Source organism: Rhamphochromis sp. 'chilingali' (genome assembly GCF_963969265.1).
Source record: "Rhamphochromis sp. 'chilingali' genome assembly, chromosome: 16".
NCBI classification, from domain to species: domain Eukaryota; kingdom Metazoa; phylum Chordata; class Actinopteri; order Cichliformes; family Cichlidae; genus Rhamphochromis; species Rhamphochromis sp. 'chilingali'.
In genome coordinates, this window is record NC_137943.1 from 4,978,986 (window position 1) to 4,998,437 (window position 19,452).

General features: G+C 39.1%; 1 protein-coding gene across 4 annotated transcripts in view; it reads left to right on the plus strand.

The window, feature by feature from the left end:
• The window catches only part of LOC308383782 (uncharacterized protein), a 198,105-nt gene extending 181,372 nt beyond the window's left edge, over positions 1-16,733 (plus strand). For all 4 annotated transcript variants that reach the window (XM_080861897.1, XM_080861898.1, XM_080861900.1 and 1 more), the window contains 5 exons: positions 4,199-4,291; positions 6,954-7,035; positions 7,120-7,229; positions 7,405-7,597; positions 9,838-16,733. In XM_080861897.1, the coding sequence (XP_080718023.1) occupies positions 4,199-4,291; positions 6,954-7,035; positions 7,120-7,229; positions 7,405-7,597; positions 9,838-9,842 (483 nt within the window). In that variant the 3' untranslated portion in view covers positions 9,843-16,733. The remainder of the gene's footprint in view (positions 1-4,198; positions 4,292-6,953; positions 7,036-7,119; positions 7,230-7,404; positions 7,598-9,837) is intronic.
• Positions 16,734-19,452: the final 2,719 nt, after the last annotated feature.

Consider the following 19,452-nt stretch of genomic DNA (forward strand, 5'->3'; position numbering starts at 1 on the left):
GCAAATTAATCTCACGCATTATCTTTGGCTGAAATTGATGTTGCATTCTTTGAAATGTGGTCTCCTCTCATGGATAAGTGTCACTTGGTTGCCACTTTTTAGCGGTAATTTACTAAAATATTTTCATCATCCTACTTCTTTATCTAGCATAGCATGAGAATCATTAGAAATTAAGGAGACATGATGAACGAGAACCATGCAGCTGCTTGAAATCAATTAGGATATTTATGATGTGCTATCTGTGAGGAATACAAACTGAGGAGTCTGCTGCTTTTTGTCTGTGTGTTTGTGTGTGTTCGTGCTTACGCATTAAGTGTATGTGCACTCACTGCTCAGTGAGTCATCCTTTGCTGGTGCCACCTGCGTCATCATGCCATTTTCATCCTGGAGAAGCAACACTAAGACAAAGACAGAGAGAATGGAGGAAGGCGTCTTAGGCTTGCTGCAGGGCTTTTTTACAATGCAGCGACAGAGCCAATCAAAGTGATATCACACAAACAGGTTGGTGTTAGCTTATATAGAAGCAGGACAGGGTGGCTGCTTTTGATTCTTCATCATCAAAGTGGCTTATCTGCAACATCTTAAAAGCTTTGACTATTTTACCTGAGAAAGTTTTGGACACACTAGTGAGTCCAAAGTCCACAGTCCACAGTCCTTAGGTTGTGAAAAAGATGAAGACATCAAAGGGCAGCCTATTATTTCCATTTCTGGCTCTATATTTTTATTTTGGGAATTTACTAGAATAGCTTTGAATGATTCAAAATTCAAAATAATCCTTCTTTATCATATACTGGACCTTGGTGCAGCCCCTTAGTTTCTCAGCTGTCTGCAAGTGACAGATCATTGAAATTTGCTGTGTCGCCACGGCCATGCTTTTTGACGAAAACTCAAAAACTCCACATTATGACCCAGGTTTGTAGTTGAGACTAACCAAATATGAAGTTGGTCCTACAAAAAAACAAGGAGGAGTTGGCAAAAGTATAACAGCATGAATAATCTCCTGAAATGCCATCTTCAATTCAAAGGGCAAAATTTCATGAGTTTTCAAGCAGATTAAAGGCCTCAAAAAGCCATTAGAAGTGATTACACGTTTCATGCTCCGGCCATAATGATAGTAGTTGGATTAATTCTTATTAAAAGGTAATTAAAAATTAAAGTTTATTTATGAAGGGTATTTTTTCAAGTCAAGTGGCTTTATTGTCATTTCAACCATGTGGTAGTCACAGTGAAACCAGACAGCATTCCTTCAAAATTACGGTGATTTATATAACAGGCAGTCAACACAGGGAGTGCAAAAAAACAGTGCAACACCAGGCAGAACAGAACAATCCCACATAGCAAAATTGGTATGGATCGGATCTGGCCCACACACCGCAAAGAATGACGGCCTTTTGGTGGCCCGGATCTGGTTTGCCAGATGTGGCCCACACATGGACCAGCAGCAGACACACTGGTGGTCCTGTGCCCAGAACAGTTTCAGCTCTGGCCCTAGATGTCAGCCTAATATGTACCTTAATCAAGACATGTAATAACAACATGCGCCAGAATATAATAGTGGAAAAGTAACATGAAGAAACTCTGTTCAGACAATGAATGGATTGATTCTTATATAGCCCTTTTCACTGTCCCAGATTACTGAAAGTGCTCTAAGCAACATGTCACATTAACACACTTTGTCTAAACTGAGTGCTTCCTAACTACATTCATACTCTTGGCATGCAGACTGGAAGAGCCAGGGATCTTACCACTACCCTTCCGATTAGTAGGTGACCGGCTCTACCTCCTGAGCTACAGCCACACAATGGTAAACATGAGTAAACCCTCACTAGGTTTTGGATAAAGTTTACACTCACAAACCTGTCAAACCTGCATTTAAAACGTTGGCTACCACAGCAGTATAGTATTGCAACATGGCATTTGGGTCTTCTAACTAAAACAGGAAAATAGGAACATAACTAGTGCCATCAATGCCAGACCTGGCACACATCTGGTTGACATGCACCAGTCAGTCAGAAGTGCCAGCTTGATGCTGGATCTGGGCCAGACCTGTTTTCTATGAGCCTGGGCCACATAAACCAATCCACAATCGGGCCAGATGTGGCATGCCATCACATAAATGGTGCCATCTATGCCAGGCCCATATCTGGATGACATATGTCTTACCATGCCAGAAGTCAGCCAGCAGTGCCAGCTTGATACCAGATCCGGGCCAGACCTACTTGCTACATGGGATAGAGATACAAGACAGTGCAAACACAACAACAATTTAAACATGCATTTCACTGACAGAAGTTTCACTGACAAATGCAACTGCATGGCAGGATGCTGTAAACGGACCAAACTTCAGTCAGGAGAACAACTGAGATAATCCATCCACAAAACAAGGTTAGTCATTAGTATACTGCTGCATGGGCTGGGCTGTAGTTACATCACAAGGGTTTAAAAACTGAGCTTTAAAATGTACAGTGGTAATAAAAACCGAGAGAGGCCGACAGTGATCCCTAACTGTTTTTAGGGGCTTGTTCAGATTAAAGAGAACAAGATACAAATCAATTATAACATGTTAAAAAACATGTTTAGAAGTGACCAAAGTCACATTTTGGCAGGTTGAGTCAAGTTTGCTTTGCTCAAAAATGTCTTTTATCTGCAACATATTACTCAGCCCCAATTCAGAATATAAACCCAGATTGTCCAGATAGGCTTCACACCCAGAGAGACCCGCAAGGTTCAGTTTTAACCAGCCTGATCAAGTTTAGTTATTCATTGTGCCCTGCAAGCCCACTCTACACAATACTCCATCCTAAGCAAAGGGTATCATTCAGGCTTTGTCATGCTGTTCACTTTCTGGAATCAGTACAAATCTGATCTGACTTATTAGATTTCTCACTAAGAGGCAGGAAGAATCCAGGTTACTTAACTCTGAATTGTTTAACCTTCCCTGTATCGGTCAGCACTGGATGGCACTACCACAGGTAGAAGCAAACTTTTCTGGTTGATCACAGGCCTTCTACTGAGGGAGATTCAAGATTCAATGTCACATCAATCGGATCACTGAGCTCTTTGGCCCCACAGTATGGTATGCCTTCAACACATTAATTTTAGGACAGCCTTCTTTTGCAGTTTGAGGTTAGCAATCAGGTAGGTTCTCAGTCATCCAGGTCATGGTAGTCTAAGGAGCTTGGAAGGAAAGTGACTGGACTTCTTAAAGTTTCATGAACCCCCAAAAAGCAAACGGCATCAGATTTAAATTGGATAAGTATAATTGTTTTCTACTTATACCTCAAACCTATGTCTATGGTGTATGGCAAAGACACTGCAATAATTCAGAGAAAACTCTAACATCAGACAACCTGTTATGAGCAAGCACTTGGCAACAGTGGGAAAGAGAAACTCCCCTTTAACAGGAAGAAGCCTCTGGCAGAACCAGGCTCAGGGAGGGGCGGCCATCTGCCGCAGCCAGTTGGGGTGAGAGAAGAAAGACAGGACAAAAGAAATGCTGTGGAAGAGAGCCAGAGATTTTTACATTTCAGTTATGTATCTCATTTGTAGCCAAAGCTGAAATACTAAGGAGAGAAGCTGACCATATAACATGTTCTTCCAGCTTGTAGTGTACTGCTGAAAGCACTTCAGACAGAACAACAGGTTTTTCTGCAAACTAGTCTATTTTTGAATCTTTTTAAAACCACCTTGTGCCCTCTGTTGTTCTGAATCTGTCACTTGCGGTTGCTTTTTTGCTTTGCTTTTAGCAGCATGTGTTAACACAAAATTACTGTCCACGGCACTCTTGCATGTACTCTCTCTCATCTTTGAGTGTTTGTCTTATGCTTTTTTTTGTAGCTATTGCTGTTTATGGAAGCGCTCTGTTGTTATTCACTCAGTATTCTCATCTTTTGCTAATTATGCATTCATTTTTGTAAGAATCTGCATTGATTCTTTCTAAGAATGTTTCCCATTAACATTCTCATTTTGATGGTTTGTCACATAATGTACCAAAAGCATTTTTGCTGTCTCATGTGCAAACCATCAATGAGCTTCTATAAAAAATGAATAGCAAAAAGTCTTCCATACTTACAGTACAAGGCTACTCTGTTTCCTGTCAACTAAACCTGCCAGCTGATCAGCTTTCTTTCTTTCTTTCTTTCTGTCTTTTTTTCTTTCCTCATGTTGCTTGTCTGTGTGTCTGCCTGCTTGTCTTTAGGTTCAGATAGTGCACAAAAAGCTGGACTTCAGCCACGTCACTTCTCGCTGTGGCTCCAAGGACAATATCAAACATGTCCCTGGAGGTGGCAATGTAAGTACTCCTGAAGCTGGAAGGAGACTCTCACATTTTATGCTAATTTAACCTAATTTGGACTATCTTGCTCAAAAGGTTGATCAGTTGGGAATGCCCCTTGTGCCTTGTACTCACCTAGCAGGTGTATTTGTTACAAAGAGATAAAATGGGAATTTATGTTCTTGGTATGTAAATCAGGTCCATCGTTGGGGGATGCATATTGTATTGGGTCCTTATTTACACATTCATACAGTATTGCTCTTGCAAAACAATATTCCTGTTCCTGTTTAAACAATTGCCAGATAATCTCATAATCTCATCGTAAGAAATTGAATCAGTCTGACTTATAAACATTGTACTGTCCTCCGGTGTTCTCTGATTGGATCTCTTCAAACAAATTTAGTAAATAGGAGCACCCATAAGATCTGAGACTGACAAAAATATTTACAAGGTTCAATTCCAAAAATGCACTTTGCGGTTTTGCCTCTTGGTTTAGTTTAACGTTCAGTAATTGAACTGACCGCAGGTGCTCATGCCTACCCTTTCAGGACTTGTTTCTACCTGGTCTGAAAACCTGCTTCACTATCGCCATCTCGCACAACCACAGAGTATATACAAAATATTAATTTAGTCTCCAAGTTAAGCCACTGTAGAAGAGCCTTTAAACCTCTAATGGCCATCAGGGGGCAACTCCTGTAGTCGAAAAAGAGGTCTGATTGTACAGAAGTCCATTAATACATTAACCTGCTGCTAACTGATGAGATTATGTTCTCAATTTAGAGTAAAACAGTTGATAAAGCAGGGTATAACAGCCAGATTGTCGAATCTGATGAATGAAAACCAGAGTCACTGTGACTGTTTCCATCTTTCACATACTGTAGTCTATCCTCAAAACCACCACTTTGCTCTGTCAGCTCAAATAAACTGGGGTTTTTTTTCAGTGTGGGGACATGCAGTCATACTAAAAGGTCATGGTAAAAAGAAAGTATACCTTGTGTCATTTTTACTTACTAGTGCTTACCAACTAAAACAATCATTTGGAAGTTTATTGGGATTTGTCTATACACAGCTCTCTTAAGATCTGTTATAGATTTGCTGGTTTGCTTGGGATTATTGTCCTTTTACATTAAATCAATATGGCCAAGAATTAGCTGTAGCAGGCCTCATGTTTGACTCTAGAATACTTTGGTATGTAGAGCTTTGTGGTTGACTCATGGTGACGACATGGTGCCCTGAGGCCTGTACTATGAAGCAGGATTTAATCTTATCAAGGTAACTTCAGCGTTCATCCTGAGTTTTCTATACTAAGAAGATTATTCATTTCTTACTGGAGTATATTGCCATAGAAACTTATGCTGTGAACTTGAACTGCGAAGAAGCTGGTTATTTTCAGATTAGAGATCAACAGGTATGAAATCACCACTTGCTGACCAACAGCATTCCCCGAAGGCTCTTTGGACCTCTGCTGTGAGAATTTGAGGGTTTAACATTTTTCAGCTGCATCTAAAGTCTTCGCATTTCCCTCATGAGCATCAATATTAAACATAGGTTCTTAGATACAACTTAGCATTACTAAAACACAATACACAGACATATCAAGTTTGTACATAGACTAGGCCTAGCCTTTTTTATCTTAAGTCTTTACTCTCAAACCTTTAAACAGCGCTGAGTCTCCAGGTGAGAGATTTAAAAACTAAAGCTGTTGGGAGCAGGTTATGTTGAGAGTGTTGGTTGAAAATCATCTGGATGTTTTCACTGTTTCTTTTAGTTAAAGCATGTTTTATACATGATGTAATACAGTTTCTATGCTGGGGGTTACATTTTACATCTGCAAGCTGCTGCACCTTAGTAGAACCACTGAATGAAGCACAAACTGTGTCGCATTGTCTTGGAGATGTGCATGAATTCGTTTGGTGATGAAATGTTACAGTGGATAAAATAATTATTTGAGCTCGTTCACTTAAAAAAGACATAAACACTGTCTAATTTTTATGGTGGTTTCATTTTAATGGAAAGAGACAGGATATCAAGGCAAAATCCAGGAAAAAAAAACACCAGCATTTACATTTTCTGTATTTACTTACATCACTGATGTGTTTTTATAGTGGAAGATGACATTATGGATATTTAAACTGACTTTTAAGGATTTTAACTATTTGTTTCTATTCTTTAATATCCATTCACATTAGGGTAAGCTACGGGTCCAACAAAAGGTTTTGACAGTTTGTGTTACTAATAAAATTTTATCAGCAGAGTTATGGTCATCTCATTCTCCAGTCTGTCATCTTATATGTGAATCTGACTGATTTTAGCACATGTTGTGAGGCAGGTCATCGTGCCAGCTGCCAACTCTACAGTCATGGTGTGACTAGTTACAGCTCGTCCTGATTTATCTGCACAAACGGAGCGCTGCCGAACAAAACAAAAAGGCACCTTCTAAAATAATGAAACGGGTTAAAACAGGAAATCAAGCATGATTGGTAAAAAAAGCTGTGAGTCAATTTCACATACTCTGTTGCATTGTCAGGAATGTCACGCCGCTATATGAATGCGGCAGATGCAGTATAATGAATGATAGCGATTTTCTAAAGTGGCCTTGAGTGGACGCTGAAGTGAAAGTTGCATTGTACTGAATGACTTAGAAAATAAAAAGACAAGATTTTTATGTACTCCACCCCAGGTGCAGATCCTGAATAAGAAGGTTGATGTGAGCAAGGTAACATCCAAATGTGGCTCCAAGGACAACATCAAACACAAGCCAGGTCCATCCCAAAACATTTGTGCTTTTTCTTGCCATTAAACCCAAATGGCATCATATTAATTTTTCCTTATTTTTTTAATCCCAGGTGGTGGTGATGTGAAGATTGAGTCTCATAAGCTAAACATTAAGGCTAAGTCTAAGATTGGATCCGTGGACAACGTGGGGGCAGGAAATGGACAGACCAATGGACAAAAGGTCACTCTTAAACACAGTTAAACATGTGTTAGCAGCTCACAGAAAATTACCTTTTGTGGTTCTGCTGATTCATTGTGCCACTACTGGCCACCATGTGCCACCATGAGTTTTCAAACTTTGTATGCCCATGTTTCTGTCTGACCCCTACGAACTGTGTGTTTATTTTTGGCTGCAGGAAGAGAAAACTGAGCAGAAAACATCATCACCCCCAAGTGGCACTCAGACAACAGGACCAGGAGTCACTGCTAAGGCAACAGCACCTGGAGGTGTTGCTAAGGAGAACAGCATGAAGGAAACCACACCCACTCCTTTTGGGGGAGATGGACTGAGGGAGCCCCTCAGTGCAGAGAAATGCATCACTGAGACAAGTGGGTGTAAAGGCACACACTCACACACACTGGCTTCATTTTTTATTGAGAATGCATACAGTTTACAATTATGACAGGTGTGCTACTGAAGTGCCAAATAAATGAGAATAGGGTTCTTAATCCTAGCCAGTCACTTCACGCTATGCTACTCATATCTGCGAACCTTTAATCTGTAAATGTAGGGACTTTAATCTGGATGGTTCATGTGTACAACTATAAGAAATCTCAGAAATTTTTTTTATTGTTCCTTAAAGCTTTTAATGCTGCTGCTAACACCTGTAAACTAATGTTAACAGTAAGTTGTGGGTTAAAACTCTTTCTTCTGCTCACTTTTTAATGCTTTCCATTGTACATTTGAAGTGACAATTACACTGTTATAACTTTGTTTGAAAACAATCAATAGATAATTTAACCAAGATTTCTAACTTTTTATGTATTTTCCAACGCCTGGCTGGAGCAAACCTCTCCAAAGTATTACAATCCCATCTAATGCTGCTTCAGTATATAGGAAAATCCACAGCTTAAATGGCCTACTGTGTCACTTATTAGCAATATGTAGCTTGAAAGTCACTGCTCTGAGAATTTGCAAAAACTCAATTGTAGTGTATTCTGTTGCATTCACTCTGTTTCTGTTTATACTGTGGATATAACACTGCTACTGAACCGCAAATGCCTTGCTTTGAATCAAGGATTTTCTTTAGTTATTTATCTGTGTCACCTTGTACCACCCAGGCATAATTTCTGCCTGAGCTATTTTGATAGTGCTTTAGATAAGGCTACCTTAGGCTACCTGCCTGAAAGCCTGGTGTTATTTGCTCAGAGCCACTTGTGCTGACTTTCTAAGAGATCTCGCCTATCAACACAGAATAGCACACAATTTGATTGTTGCCTGCAGGTGCAAAATAATAGTCTTAATACACTTTCAGCATCTGAGGAACTTAAGATTGCTATTATCTTTATGGCAATATCTTCAAAACTACAGGAAAATTGTCCAATGTGTGGTTTTATTATAGTTTGCAGACTTATGTTAGCATCTGTATGCTTCTCTCATACTTGCTGTATTCAAATTCAGCAGTCCTCTTTTACTTTCTCACTTTCTATTTCCAGTTAATAGGAAATGAATATGGCATTTTGGTCTTTGCCTTTCTGGGGTTTTAAAATATGCATGACTATATTTGGACAAGCAGGCAAAATGAATAGCTAACAGTAACATTAGCTGGTTAGGTTGGTAAGTAAGATGACAGAGAAAAACCCCAGCTCAAAACAAAATATATGTAAACTGAACACTATTTTCATATCTTTTAGTGTAACCAGAGAGTGAATATGTGGTCATATATAGTACTAACATCTCAATCACAAGTCTCTGCCAGATTCTATCTAAAAGATATAGCCTGGGAGCCAATGTTGAAGTCCCCTAAACCTACAGTCCTTTTAATGAAAAGCAGAGGGTGAAGGTTGGCCTTTCAGACAGTATGAACATGTAGTTTCCCTCAGATCTTTCTCACAGTGGTCACATCCAGTTTCAAAACAACAAGATGGGGGAACGTGGAATGTTTAAACTAACAAGGAAGTCATGCCACAGTGGCTACATCCATCTTTTATAAAATTGGGTGATTTGTAGAGAACCAACATTGCTTTATTGTTGTCATGTGTCATGAAAAGTGAAAAGAAGTACAGAGGGAAGCTACAGCATGACAACAGTAATGGGGTTTTTCAACATTAAAGCATATACACCTATTCTTGTAGACCCCTAAAATAAAAATTATGAATAGTGGTACATGTACGATAGGAGTAAATTAAAAATAGATAATGTAGATAGTGTGTGTTTATGAATGAATAACCACATATACCCGCTCCCTGCTTACATGTCGGATAGAGTAGTGAAGCCAGCTCACCTTTTTACCAAATTATGAAATGAAATAATGAGGAGACCTTCAGAGTGAAGATGAGCCAGTCATGGTGGATAAATTCATCTTTACCACAGCTTTACCACTCAGACTCCCCGAGTTCAGAGGGACAACAGACTGTTGCTGTTGCTAAACTCATCTTAATTGATGAATGGCTGTAGCACTAATACAATTTTAAAAATGTCATTTGCCCCATAATTCATATGAGCTCACAGCAGACATCAGCTAGAGCCTGTAAGGCTGATAAAAACAACAAACTTGTTTTTCATCCTATCATTTTTTCTTCGTTTTGCGCTTCATCTGTTTTTTCTTCTTTAACTTGTCTCACCTCAGACTGAGTCCCAATGACCCGCAGATTTTGGCGGGACACGCATGGCGCTCGCTGGCCTGCCAATCAACTACCAACCAACTACCACGGCGCAGTCACTTTCCTCTGATCCCGCCCTTCATCTTGCCCACTGCAGCACCGAACTGACCGATCGCCTCTCAGTGTTTCTCTGGGATCTGCCTGCCAGCTTCCTGCTACCAACTCTGACCTTTGGCCCCTTGTCACCCTTGGGTTGCCCCACCTACCACAGAGAAAAGTAATTGCTGTTTGTCCATGTTTCTCTGTGCAGGTTTCCACCAGCTTCTCCACTGATGCCATTTCCTTGTAAGCACTGACTAAGGTCATTCCAACCTTAAAGCCCAAATGTAACAACCCCAAAGCAATAATCCCACAATCAATCAATCAGTGCTCTATTAAGTATCTTGACCATAGCCACTTTTTCTCATAGAATGTTCACCCTACTAGTGAAAACAGTTGCCTCAGATCACAGTAATGGAGCTTTGTTCTAGACCCTCTGGCAGGCTTTGACATTTAAAAACCAAACTAACAAAAACAGCACCATTCGTAGGTCATCAGACGTCTCATTACAGGTCAGTCTACAATTCATCACACGTTACTTCTCTTGGTATCAGTGCACCAGTTTGTCTCTTCAGAGTTCTTCACAATAATGATTCCTTGAATTTTAATATTATGATGTTTGTAGTCGTGGCTGCAAAGAGCACAAAATGAATCTGGTCTCGAGCGGCTATGAAGAGAGATGTCTGGAAGCAAATCTGAAGATGGATTTTAAAACCAGTGCAATAGCATCTCAAAAGTCAGATGGTTTTAGTACAATTGAAATCATTTAGCGATGTAACTCGTGCATTATGAAGGCAGCAAGAGGGAGGATACAGGAGCTCTGCTGATACTCTGGGTGGTTTCGGCTCAAAGAGGATTTGGCACAAAAAAATCTGTGTTTGATCTCAGAGCCAAGTGTTTTTAAAGTTAAGATCTCTCTAATTGACCTTGAAGGAGTGAATATAAATTCCAGCTGAATGAGTGATATTGAAGGATGGTAATAAACCTTGAAATTAAACAGAGTGGCACAGAACACATGCACTCTATAATGTAATGTAGCACTTATGATGGACAGTGTCAATCACAGTGTCACAGGATTCTTTCTAAACATTCAGTCACACCAGCACATCAAATGTCTCCATTTCAGAGTCATTATAGTGTAGACCTGTGGAATCTGTGTGATGGTCTATGGTTGGCATGTCCATACAGGCCAAATGGTTCCTTGCAAATTTTCACTGCTGACTAATAGTAAGCCGTCTTGACAATGCTGAGAGAACAAAGCAGTTTTCAACTGAGGAAGCTACTGTAGGGATCCAGCTGTTTTTCAACATCAGCTTTTATTTCACCTCGGTACGCTCGGGAGCTTTTTTTTCCTTTTCTTAGTACTTGATTGAAATTATAGGGCACAATCTCTGGCACAGTATAAAAAAATGTAGAAGCTTAGAGAGCTGTTGTGATGACTAACTCTACAGCATGCTTTCTGCTTGCTATATTCCAGGCCACCTGCAGTATTAAGTCATTTGAATTTGTTAACATTTGTTCATATATCAGGATATACTAACAAAAACTTCTGCTTTAGATAAATGAGTACAATTCTTTTTCTTTCTCTGTTACTTACTGTCCACATTCTCCAGAGGAAGTTGAATACTTTGATTTGCAACCTCTTTTCCCAAAAAAGGCAGAAGACTTTGTAGATCATTAAAATGTCGTTTGGTGTTAAAATGTTCATTTGAAAGCATATTGTTGAGATATTCACTCAAGCTGAACTAGGGTTTAATGAGTCACTGTTAGCTTTATTTAACCAGGAGAGCAATTAAGAACACTTTGGGTAAAGGCATTTAAAAGGTAAAAGAACATTTCTACACACCTGAAGCCATTTCTACACGCTCACTGGTGATACACTGCCCCATAGTGGCAGAGGTTTTACTTACATTTTTCAACAATTACAAAATGTTCCTTAAGGTGATCCAACTTTTTTTTGAAAAATCCTGCTGATGTTAAAAATGTAATGGCTTTTGCAAAGCACTGCATTCTGCATTTATTTACATTTTACACATGGCCAACTTTTTGGAAATGAGGTTGCAGATCAGTCCTCTGCAAAGTCATCTGATATATCAGCACTGCGGATATTTTGTTTTGGGATGGTGAAGGTATTCAAGTACTAGCTTAATCAACAGCTATTTCAAGACATACAAGTCATTATTTGAGCTTTGAAGGGTACTACACTTAAAATCAACATCATTGTTTGGCTCCTGCACTGATTGCAAACCTTCACACCCACTCATTCACCTGCACCCATCATGAGGGACCTCAGCAGTCACCCTGAGCTTGTATGGCATTTCCTGGTCATGTGGTTGACCCCAGTGGAGGGTTTGGGGCTGCAGACCAACATTCTCTAGTTAAATCCTCCCTCCTGCTGGTGCTTTGTAGAGCCCACTCCATAAAACCATTTAGTCTCACACACATAAGCACAGACTGATACAGGAAAGCACACATATGCTTGCTGGTGTGCATACACAAATAGACACACAAACACAAAGCACCACCGAAAAAAGGTGGTGTGCTGACGACAAAGCATTTCTCTGTTCTGGAATCAAAGCAACTCTTCATTGTTTTCCTTTTTTTGTCTGTCTGTTATTTTGGTGGTCCATGCCGATATTGTTCAAATAGTGATGAGCTGTGTCAGTGTGATGTTCCTATTATACCATTTTCATGATGGTATCATCGCCTCATTGCACCACCTCCTCATCTGTCACCTCTACCTGTGTCTCACTCCAGTTCTCTGACAGCAATACAGTGTAGGGAAAGCCTCCAGTTACCTGCACATGCACAGGGCGTTCAGATAGAGAAGGACAGACAACCACTGATGTTATCCAGTAGTTATGAGAGGAGAGAGATTGCGTAAATGAAATAATGTATTCATGGCTGATCTAACACCAGAGTTTCCTTTGTAGTGATTTACTTATACTAGACTGGACTGTCTAGTAGATTGAATTTACTGAGTGCTATTTAGCCACCGTGACTACCCACAGTAGCAGATGATGAAATGCCTTCTCTGGCGTATAAATGAGTTTACCCTACATCTGTAGTGTAAATAGAAGGAGCTAAATAGTTCTTGTTTGGTTTTTTGCTTAGTTTGTGTGATTTTTTTAAAAAGTTTTGTTTAAGTAAAAACCTCAAAGTTAAAAAAAATGTAAAAATTGAAACTCTTAAAGTAAACTGGACAGCGGGAACTGCCCAGCTCCAACATGCCATGAATGCAGCAGTATTTCAGCCAAGCACATCCGAGAGGAGCCTGCAGATACTATAATGAGGCCCACTGAGTGTAAGCTATAAAAATAATGCGCGGGATCACAGTACACACACAAAAAACCTGAATGGCTTAATGCTTTATAGGAAATAATCAACTGAAAGCCAAGTGTGCTCATTTTGTTGTAATTCCAGATGCTATCTTAAGAAATCAAACATGTCAGTTTTAGGTACAGTTTAGATTCTAATAAGCCAGCACTGTGATGTGACTTTGATTTGCACACTGAAAGCATTGCTCCGTATCAGCCCGGTAATACGGACAGGCCCCGTGTGCTCAGTGTGCATTAAAAGGCTGGGATGGTCTCTGCTGAAAACACTGAGGGATTAGTGACATGTCTGTGGCGTGCTCCCATAGTTGTCAGATGTGTGAAGTGTTACTACTGCATCCATCCTGTAGAGAGTGCTGCTTAGCCTCTGGAACACTGATAGTCTGGCTCTTAACAAAGGCTGAGTGAAAAAGCTTACGTCACTATTAGAGATGCTGCAGAAGGCTTCCATTCTGCCCTCATTCAAGCTATCACTATATTATTGTGTCTGGAACACTAAATATTATCATAATCATACAAATTATGTACAGTTCCCCAGAAAACTCTAAAGTCTCGTGCACTTGAACATAGTCTTGTTCATTTTATTGATGCACTTAAGTGATATTAAAGTTGCTTCACTGTATGTTGGTAAACATTGTCAGCAGTGTACTGTACATGTGTGCTTCTGGGAACAAAACAGTTTTGGTAGCTAGATGACGTTATAATATTCAAAGAGCAAGTGATCAAATAGTCAACAATTAAGACAACTAAAAGCACCATTTAAGAATATTCAATATTGTGTTGTTCCCTCCAGATCATTCCCATGCGTTGCCTAAAAGTAACATGTCTTACATGACATATGCGTGGGTCATATGTGAAATTAATGATGTGAACCAACTTTCTTCTGGAGCAGAAGAACAAAAGTATGAAAGCACTTTGGGTTGTGGATCGTGTATATATAAGAAGTAAGGTGTAGCTCCATGCGTGAACATCTGGTGGGATGAGCTGATGTTGTGTGTCTAGACCTGGATTTTTGTGGCATTGTACTGTTGGCTACGATGATTTGACGCTCAGCTCTCCAGTCTGCTCTCATGTTGTTCCTGTTAACATTCCCTGCGTCTTATTTTCTGGCCAAGCTGCAGAGTAACATTCTGTAAGAAGTCCATTCAAGGTCTTTAATGACCTTTTGGAGGAGCCAGTGGGCCCCTTGTTTGATTTATTCTGAGAGCGCTGACTTTAAAACTATCTCTGGTCAAGAACAGGTTTCAGTGTTAGCATACAGTGTGTTAATGTTAGCATACAGTGTGTTAAATAACAAAAGCTGATGTTATGAAATCAAGACTGTTAAAATGGCCCTTTTATAAACATGTTGAGCTCCATATTTATATTCTTGGACTAGAGTAGAGTTCAAAATAATGCTTGCTGGTCTTTTGCTTGTGCAGTCCCTCACTTCATCCTATACCTGAAACAAGCCTTTAAATCAGCTTTGTTCTGATTGACGGATCCTATGATTTGGACAAAGTAATCTCACGATTTTTTTTCTATTGTAAGGTAAATATTCTAAAGTAATACAATTCTAATGTTATTCAAGTTAAGTTATATACATTGACAGAAAATACAGGAAAGCCCCACAGACCCTCTTTAAAGCTATGAACTTTAAGCCTGTTTCATTTTGCAACACATTAAATCAAAGAAAGAATTCATTAACAACAGAAAAATTCAAAAATATTTAAGGCTTTCCACCCTGGCAACCAGTATTTGTACACAATTTTATTTGTATTTATGAGTATACACAAACTTTTCAATGTGAAAAAAGACTGTTAATTTACAAAGTTCTTTAGGAGCAGCTTTTTGGGACCATTGATTATGAGCCAGACAGTAGCCTACAACATGCTTGTATCAATGCTCCCAAGTTAGCAGATAAAAAGATTGATGGTGGAGCCTACTCGGTAAGTGGGTTATGAAAAATTTAGAGGCAGACATGTTAATTTATATATATAATATGGCCTTATCTTATAAATGAAAAGAATGTGTAGATTTGAAGAGCTCAAATATTCTTATCAGTTTCAAAAATGCAATCTAGTCCAGCTGAGGTTTTTGTGATTTGAGTCTTGTCTTTGGATATTCAGTAAGGAACCCAATGGACCCTTCAGTTAGTAAAGTTTTAATAGAACCATGGGAATGTGCTCAGTGTTTACTACAGTCATCAGGAGTGTGATACAGTTAATGTTACTTTGGAGCTTGGACAGAAAGTAAGAGTCAGATTCACTCTGATGTCCGTTTGAACTCCCAGTTATTGCACTCAAATACCACCCTTCCACTAGTATTTCACACTGTATATAGACACCATCACGTTTTTATCACTCCGCGTGTAACTCAAATTAGTTCAAATGAAATAAAAAGAAGAAAAAAAAAATCTTACTTCTTAACAGGGTGTAGTGGATGTTGATAGACGGGCATTTATGTTCATAAACCTAGTTAGAGTTGAGGTAAGACATTCTGGTAAGACTGAAAGCATAGGGAAGGAAAAGTGTACTTTTTTTTCAGAGTCTGCCTTTTTTCCATCAAGAAAAGGGCTGCTGAAGTTTCAAGAATGTTTTAAAAATGTATTAAAGATGCAAGATTATGAATACATGTATGAGGTTTGTCTCTGTTCTGTTTTGGAAGATAGCTCACATATGGATAACAATGTTTACCAGATTCAAACTGACAGGCAGGAAGAGAACCAGTGTGTGTCCACTTAGATATGATCTGAAGAAGCTTTGCATAAAGAGAACATGAGGAATTGGCAACATTTGGTGTGAACTGCACTGACACACACTGGTGAGCCCTTTCTTCTCCCTACCACCACCAGAAAGTAATACCCTTTATTAAACAGCTCCTATGTAGACACCTTGACATATCTACCAACATGGGACTGAATTAAGGCAAGTCATGGACCAAATTATCTTCCCACTGTCAATAACAACAATAATAGACCATTCTGAACCTCTTTGTAAAGTAACAGAAAAGTGCTTCAGAAGCAAAGTTTCAAACACTTCAAAAGTAGTGTTGGTAGATATATCTGGAGCCCCTAACCACGTCTCCCACCTGCAGTGGCTCATCAGCACCACAGCACTGAAAAGCAGCTGATTTTACCTCTGTCCTTTACCATATATACAGCAGCTACCAATTAAACCAGTATTCCAGCTGTTTAAATGTCAAGTGGAGTGGAAAATTACAAGTGTGTGTATTGTATTCTGGTCTTCTGCTTGCCCTTACTCAACCTGAGAGGCAGCAGGCAAAAAGAAGCTACTTTTCAGCACTGTAGAATAAACCCACTGTAGTGTGTGTGTGTGCTGTATTACTTTGTAGGGCGCAACACCATAGCAAGAGCATGCAGAAGACAACAAACCAACTGCTGGTTGTTAGAGGTATCTGTCCTATTAGATAGAGCTTATCTCCCCTTTCAATTCTGAATATTTGGTATGAAAGAGATGTTAATTGTGGTTAATTGTTAACTAGTGATGTGAATATTAATCAAGAAATAAAAAGATAAGCAAAAGTTCACTGTTTTGTCATTTCTTCACACATTTCTCTCACATATTGACAGATTGCTTTCCACCAGCACAAGGCCATCAGCAGCTGTCAGTGGATAAGAAATGTTAACAAGTTTAAACCATTGATGCGTTTGGTGGTAATGAAATTAATAACAGCTGCACTAGAGGGGCAACAAAGAGACAACCCACAAAACAGGGATGTTTTACAGGTGAGGTTTTCAGGTGTCAAGGTTTGTTGTGTGTCTCAAGAGTATTGAGGCGATTCCAGCAGACAAGCAGTTACTGTAGGAGAGCTGGACAGGGTTGTAGATGGTTCTTAACCCATCAGCAGGACCATTATCTTCTCTACTCCGTGCAAGGAGGAACAGGATGAGCACTACCAGAGCTACTAAATGACCCCCAAACCACTGGTGTGAGTGTCTCTGACCAAAATCAGAAACAAACTGAGGGCCCAACATCCTCTGGTGGGCTCTGTGCTCACTGCCCAATTCTATGTAGTCCAACTGCTATTAACCAAGTACCAGAATCTACTAATGGTGCTTTTTACAGATGAAAGCAGGGAGATCAAAAAACCTGGGGACATGTAATAGATAGTATGCGATCTATTACATGCTATCAGCTATCAGCACACACAAATGAAATTATACTTCAGTGAATCAGTAGATTTGAACATGTTAATTGATGCTAGCAAAAATGATATTAATCAGAAACAACTAGTTAATTGTAAATTCATTGATCTTAATGTTATTTTAATCTAACTTTATGAAATCAGAAAAAAATACTTCAAAACTTTTTGCTGTATTAACCACATGAAATATTAGCAAACTATAACATTTTGGCATGTAGTTTTTCTGGTCTGTTTAAACAAATGTACCCACTTTGAACGAGTGTGATATTTTTGGCTTTGTCGTCCTGTTGGCTGCTACCTTCTGTATCATGTTACAACCCACCTGATTTAGATAGCAGAAGCATAGGAGAGCTGGAGGACCCAGATGAACAAAGCATTTGAAACTAAATAGGAAAATTTAATAAACAATTAAATTCTAAATATAATTAAAGTTTGACTGCAGTATTAGTGTGTATTGTTTACATAAATGAATAGTAACTGATGGTACTTGTCAAACTTTAAAATCAATTTACCCAATTTAGGATGGGTAATGAAAACCCTACCTCTTCCCATAATGCATTTACCTGACTGTATTACCACTAAAATACAATGAATTATTAGTACTGTTTCTATAGTTCTTTTTAATCGTGGATGATGAAATTGGACAAGGGTTATTCTCTGACTCGTCAACTGCAGAAAGGACAAAATGAAAACATGTTTAACTGGAGTCGGTGCTTGTCGGGTACTCTTGATGTCTTCAGTAAGGAAGACTTTAGTTGCTGCAATAGAAAGAAGACAAAAAAGTAATTTGATGACACAAATCAGTGGCGCAGATAAAACACACTTTAGCTGAAACATAGCAAAAGTGCAAACTGTTCTGAGAATGTGGGGACATTGCTGTGACTTAACCTGAACTGAACTGCTGTGACTTAACCTGTGACTTAACTACCTTAACCTGAACCTTCTGAAATGCTGGTCTTTGGACATGTTTAGTTGCTAGAGCCAAAGAGTTGGTCTACTTCATTAGTTTGGTGTGTTTAAAATTTCTTTTGCTTTTCTAGGCTAATTAGGCTTCATTATGTGTTTACATTACAGCTTCAGTTCCAGGTGACTTCAAGTCAGGATGTGTCAGAGAAAGAGAGCAAAAAGAAACTGTTAAGACAGTGAACAGTGAACATCTAATTAAAAAGCCAATGTGTGATTGTGGCGGACAGAGGGGGTGTAAAAAGAGCATGAAGAACCAGGTAAGCAAATAGGGAGACAATGAAGTTGGGTGAAAAAACAATAACTATTTTTCACAAAACATTTTACATGTATCTTATGAATGGTTTATGCACTTTCCAATAGTACTCATAGAAAATACCAGTGAACATCCTAAACAGAACTTTGGACATCCACTGAGACAATCGAAGTTGGGTGTGGGTTAATAATGGTCACTGTTGACCACAAATATGAAATTAAATAAAAATGAATAATAAAGATTAGCTGAAAATAAGCCGTGTGGAGACCAGAACTTCTAGAAGTCAGATGTCCACTTGCTTCTCCCCTCGTCCTTGCCTTCTGGCATGGCATTGTATCTTTGAGCACAAAGATAACCTGTGAAATTCCTGCTGGCTGCCTTCAGCGCGGTGATGATTTAGTGGAAAGTTTATGAACCACTTCTGACGCACAGCAGAGGAGCAAACAGAGAAGCTGCAACAGGTGATCATTAAGTGACGGACAATAATATACTGTACAGCCATTTGAACTAGGGAACAACAACAATGTATACTGTACTGTACTGTCCTGTTCAACAAATGCAAGAAAGGGCAAGGCAAGAAGCAACCTATTTTAAATGTGAATTTTATATAAAAATTACACAGACATGCTTGTGAGACAGTTAAACTTCTGCAGCACAATCATTTTGTAATTGTATTTTTATCATCCAATTAAAAATGATGGCTTACACCATTAACTTGATGATACCAATTGAAATACCTCTGTTATGCACAAACCCAATAGTTATGTCAACAGTATTATCATATTTGATCCTGTAATGTTTTAAAGTCTCCAACCACTTTATAACAAGTCCAATGTTACTGA